Consider the following 5,786-nt stretch of genomic DNA (forward strand, 5'->3'; position numbering starts at 1 on the left):
TGTGCCTGTTGGCCATCTGGATGTCTTCTTTGGAGAAGTGTCTGTTCAGGTCTTCTGCCCATTTCTTCACTGGATTATTCGTTTTTCGAGTATAGAGTTTAGTGAGTTCCTTGTAGATTTTGGATACTAGCCCTTTATCTGATATGTCATTTGCAACTATCTTTTCCCATTCTGTCAGTTGCCTATTAGTTTTCTTGATTGTTTCCTTTGCAGTGCAGAATCTTTTGATCTTGATGAGGTCCCAGTAGTTCATTTTTGCTCTTGATTCCCTTGCCTTTGGGGATGTGTCGAGTAGGAAATTGCTGCAGTTGAGGTCAAGGAGGCTGTTTCCCACTTTCTCCTCGACGGTTTTTATGGTTTTTAATCCATTCTGACAATTTCGCTTAATTGGTGTATTTCAACATTTACATTTAATGTTATTGGTTCATCAGGGCTAAGCCTTCCATTTATTGTTTTCTATTTGTACTTTATCTCTCTCTTTTTTCTTTCTCCTGTCTTCTGTGAGTGGATATTTTTTAGAGTTCAATTTTAATTTATCTATAGGTTCTTGAGGGTATCTCTATGTATCACACTTTTAGTTCTGAAGATACTACATTATATACACACAATATGTTATAATCAACTGATGTCACATTTTTACCAGGTCTAGCAAACTGTACAAAACTTACCTCCCTCTATCTTCTTTGCCCTCCATTGTTCATATGATGATCTTAAATATTTATATAATGCAAGGAAAGCCATGTCACACAACTTGATAATTTTTGCTTCAAATGTCAAACATAGAGGAAAAGGGAAATCTATTATACTTATCTATATTTTTACTTTTTATGTTCTTTCCTTCTTACTTATGTTCTAAAATTTCTTCTTTTATTATTTTATTTCTGTTTAGAGTATTCCCTTAGGCCACTCTTACTGGGTGGGTTTTTGGCAACAAATTCTCAAAACTTTACTTCCTAGAAGAATGCCTTCAATTTTCCCTTACTTGTTGGAAGATTGTTTTAGAGTTAGGATTTTAGAGTCCTAGGCTGATAGTTCTTTTTTTTTTCACCCATGAAGAATGAGTGTGCCATTTTATTCTAGCCTCTGTGATTTCTGAAGAGAACTCTGGTGCCATTGAAATTATGTTTTTTTTTTTTTCTTTAGTGTTGTTTCCCTAAAGTTTCTCCCTCACTGCCTTTGAGATTTTGGACATGTCATTGGTTATCAGAAGGTTGGTAGTAATCTGTCTTGGTGTGGTTTCTGAGTTTACCTCTTTGGAGTTTACTCAGTTTCATAAGTTGTAAGCTTATGTCTTTTGCCAAGTGTAAGAACTTTTCAGCCATTACTTTGAATGAATTTTCAGATTTTCTTTTTTTTGAGACTCTGATGGAATGAACGTTAGCACACAGGGTCCTGGTGTCCTGCTCATTGGTTTAGTCTATTTTCATTCTGTTCAGATTGAATAATTTCTATTGTTATTTTCAAGCCCACCAAATCTTTCCTCTATCTCTTCCATTCTGTTGTTAAGCCCATACGCTGATTTTTTTATTCATTTATTGATTTTTATTTTTCACTTTTCAACTTTCTATTTGATTCTCCTTCATTCCTTCTATTTCTCTGCAAGACTTTCTATTTCTTTGTCATGTTTTACATTTCTGTTATTGTGCACTTCTCACTTCTAAAATTTCATTTGATTTTTCTTTATATTTTGTTTATATCATGTATCATATATATGACATGATGATATCATATGTATGACATGATATATATCATATGATATCATTTAAAATCCAAACTGGATAATTCTAACTTCTCTGCTGTGTTGGTGTTTATATCTATTGGTTGTCCTAATTCTTGGTGTGACAAATAATTTTATATTGAAAGCTGGACATTTTGAGTATTATGCTATGATTCTAAGATTTTATTCGAACATTCTGTTTGAACTGGCCTCCTCTGGCACAACCTGGACAGGAAAAGAAGGGACTTTGTACAGCCAAGTGGGGATGAAAGTCTCAGTTCCCTGCTTCGCCATATTGACACCCTGCTTGTGAGGGCCCTTATTATTGCTGGGCAGAAGGGAGAGTCTCAGGTCCCTCCTAGGCCTACACTAATATCACTCTGGGTCAGATGGGCGAGAAGGCCCTGCTGCTGCTCTCCACTGGCATTGGTGGGGTGAGTCTTGGTACTGAGAGTTGTGCATGGACACCCAGGCTCCCTTATGGCCTCAGCAGTATTGACGGCTAAGGGCCCTCACTCTCCTGTACTAGGAATGAAAGCTCTGGCTCCCTATTCTACCTTCTCTGATGCCTCAGCTTGAGAGGAAGAAAGGGATTGTGGGTGCCTTGCTACAGTCTAGCAAGAGTAGAAGTCTAGGCTCCCTGCTTCTTTTGGTGGGATGGGTGTGGGCCCACTGGGTTTTAGGTGGTGTTTGGCTCAAGGAGGGCTAGTATAGTGTAAACTCATCTTTCTTGCTAGTCTGACTCTTTCCTTACTATCCAACTAGAGGGAACTAACTCTTGGGGCCGTTTTTGTCCACACCAGTTGGTATTTCCACATTGTCAGCTTGTCTTTCTCCAAGCCAAGGGATGTACAAGGCAAAGAGAAACGACAGGGAGCTCACCACCATATTGTCCATTGAAACGGAGACCGCATCTCGTCTGCTTGCTTCCCTCCATATTTCATCCACATTTCAGAGTCTTCTTATGTTTGTTTTAAAATATCCAGGATAATTTATGAGGAGTAAAACAGAGAAGTGCTTTTCTGTCTATATAGAAGAGGAAGTCCCTCAATATGTAATTTGATTTTCTAATTTATTACAATACTTATACTTTATTTGGAAAATGAATGAGAGACATAAAGTTTTCTTTAGATCTTTACAGATATAAATCAAATATAAATATATATAAATCTATGTAAGTATATATATAGGTATAAAATGTAATTTAACACTGTATTATATATTTATATGTTATATGTCTCAGTGGCAAAAGAAATTATATTTGTTTTAAATCAGTAAAATGCACTAATGTGATAATTATGGTTTAATTCATATATAGAATCTTTGAAAAAGAACTCAAGAAAAAAGTAATGCCCCCAAAGATGGTCCAAAACAGATTTTTCTACATACATGTATGTTATATGTTCAATTTGGCAACTGTTTATTGTAGGTCAACTATCTTCTTAGCATACTATAGGCATTCCATAGAATAGTATAGAATGAGACAAAGGTGTAGGCCTATTCACAACAGGACTGTAAACATTGCTAAGGATCAAAAGAATGTAAGGATGTGAAGATTCATATTTAAAGGAAGAAAATTTTAAAGAGATGAAGCTATCAAAACAGTCATTTGGTGGAAATTAACACAAACTTTAAAAAAATGATATATCATATTTGGTTGGATGCTGCAGCGTTGGAAGATCATTTTAGATCTGAGAATTTGGTTACCTGAATAAAGGCTTGGAAAAACACGCAGTCTGGTGTGTTTGGAGGATCACAACCAGGACAACCTGACAGCTTGGCTCTGGTGGGAAGGGTCCAGGTTTGTGAGTAACTGAAGCAGACCCCACAGTGGAGGAAAGACAGGCCCTCATTAGGGGAAGACTGACCCTGTCATTTACTCATGGACTCCTGCCAACAGGACCCTTGGGGGAATCTACCATCCATCAATACCATAGTGCCATTATTACACAAGAGAGTCATTTGCAAGTTCCTAAATTTGGAAGTAGCACAGCAAAAATGATGCTTCAGAGGAGTTTTTAGCAGTAGCCGTCTGAATGGTTTTGCTACATGTATAACCCAGGCGTGAACCAACAAATCTCAGTGTCTGCCCTCCTGCAACACAGTGTCTTACCAGCTGCCTTCGCGTCCATAGTAGCGCAGTGAAATTAACATTTGTTGATTGCCTTTACTTTGCAAGACACTCTGCTAGATTGCATCTGTGTGCTTTCTCATTCAGTATTCACAACACCTCCTGAGGTGTTATTATTGACATTCTGTGAGACAGAGGGGTTTTCCAAGGTCTCATAGCCAGGATTTAAGCTCAGCCTCTTGACAATGTACAGAATGTCATCTCAGTCTCTGGTAGGGTGACAGTTGAGTCAAGGCAATCAGTTCTTGCTGACTTGAGCTCATGTTACAGTTGGACAGCTCTTACCTTCCTTTACTTGGCTGCTTTATCACCCACAACTCAGCCTGTAAAATATGATAACAATTTAATGCCGTGGTGCTGTGGAAACATGGTTCATATTTCTTCCCCTTTCTCTCCATGCGAGCAATGTCCCACCAGATCTTCAGTTTAGGATACTGAGGGCCTGGCGAGAAGGGAAGCTGTCCCCATCAGTCAGTAGACAATTAAGAAACTGGACTCTGATTCATTTCCCAAGCTAACATGTAACCATGCCGCTGATTACCCATTTTCATTGTTTATGGCAAGGCAGGTGGATGAACAGCTCTGCCTGATTTATGAAGTGCTTGCCTTCTATAAATCACAGAGTAGAAACCCAGCACACTGTTAATCCTAATTGGTTAAGTCCTAAGTAGGGAGTGATTAGAAAGTCTTCAGAAAAGAAGGTACCTCATGCAAATGAGGTGGATATACTGTTCCTTGGGAAGAAATATCCCCTGCTCACAATATGTGGTCAAGGTTTGCTGTCCATTCCTTCTGCCTCTTACTGGTCATCCCCTGCTGATCTTCCATTTGTGAATAAACTAACATAAAAGGGAGAGAAGGCAGGTGACGGGAAGCACAAACACAGTAGAAAAAGAATGCTGTTTGCCCACTTACTCCCTCCTTTATTAATTTCAACCTGGATTAATTGTCTAATTCCAATAAACCATCCATCATAATGAAGGAGAGCTATGCACAGACTCAGAGTGCTGTGAGTTAGCGGGAAACATTAAAGTATTTGGTCTTCGCTACCTGAATTCCAATTCTCCCCTTCCCTGGGCATAGTTGACAGGGCATTCTCTGATACTCAGTGATTCCCTTCTCTGATGTTTCACTTTGAGCCAAAAAGACCCTGGGGATCTTAGATATGTGAGGTTGTCCACCTCTTCTAACTGGGGATCTTCTGATTGGACTTAGAACTGTAGACTCTGCTTGCAAAGAAGGAAAGAACCCCAAAGATTTTATGTGATTTCCTCCCCGCATCTCAAAATAATGGTTGAACGTGTCTGCTACACCTTTAGAGGAGTAGGGGCTGTTGTGATTAAAACTCAGAGAAGATTGCTTTCATTCTTGCTTTCCAATCACCTGTTAATACTCCTTGTAACTTTTCATTTCCCTCTCCTTTCTCCCCACCTCTCTCTCTGTTTCCCTGCCCTTCTGTATTTTTCATCCCTTTTTTCTTCCTTCCCTTCCTCTCCTTCCTTTCTACTCCTGTTTCCTGGGAACCCATGGCAGATGCAGCAGCAGCAGCAGCGTCACTTCAGAACTGGATGATGAGCCCCCCTGCATGGAGGAGATTGATTACAGTACAGACAACAGTTCAGACCAGGAAGGAAGCTTCTCTGAGCTGGACCGGCAGATCCAGGAGTGTGCTTTCAACATGGATGAGGGAGGGGAAGAGGCGAGGGGGCCAGGACAGGGAAAAAAAGCCATCCCATAGCCCCAGGGCCCATAGTGAGTTCCAAGTCCCCAACCATTGGACTAGCACCTAAGTAGTTTCTTCGCCATCACACATGTACAGTGTCAGTGCAAAAAGCCAGCCTATGTGAGCTCAGCAACCTAATTCCAGATTTTGTTCTGGCTTTGCTTTGCATCGAGACTGGCTGCTTCATAAATTATACCATTTTACATACCTAGTTA

At 39.6% G+C, this 5,786-nt stretch overlaps 1 protein-coding gene across 1 annotated transcript in view; it reads left to right on the top strand.

Moving 5' to 3' along the window:
• Positions 1-5,586, top strand: part of AGBL1 (ATP/GTP binding protein like 1) — a 681,509-nt gene extending 675,923 nt beyond the window's left edge. Inside the window, exon 23 of the mRNA XM_029952682.1 lies at positions 5,382-5,586. Within this exon, the coding sequence (XP_029808542.1) occupies positions 5,382-5,586 (205 nt within the window). The remainder of the gene's footprint in view (positions 1-5,381) is intronic.
• Positions 5,587-5,786: the final 200 nt, after the last annotated feature.

This window comes from Suricata suricatta, chromosome 9 (genome assembly GCF_006229205.1).
Source record: "Suricata suricatta isolate VVHF042 chromosome 9, meerkat_22Aug2017_6uvM2_HiC, whole genome shotgun sequence".
NCBI classification, from domain to species: domain Eukaryota; kingdom Metazoa; phylum Chordata; class Mammalia; order Carnivora; family Herpestidae; genus Suricata; species Suricata suricatta.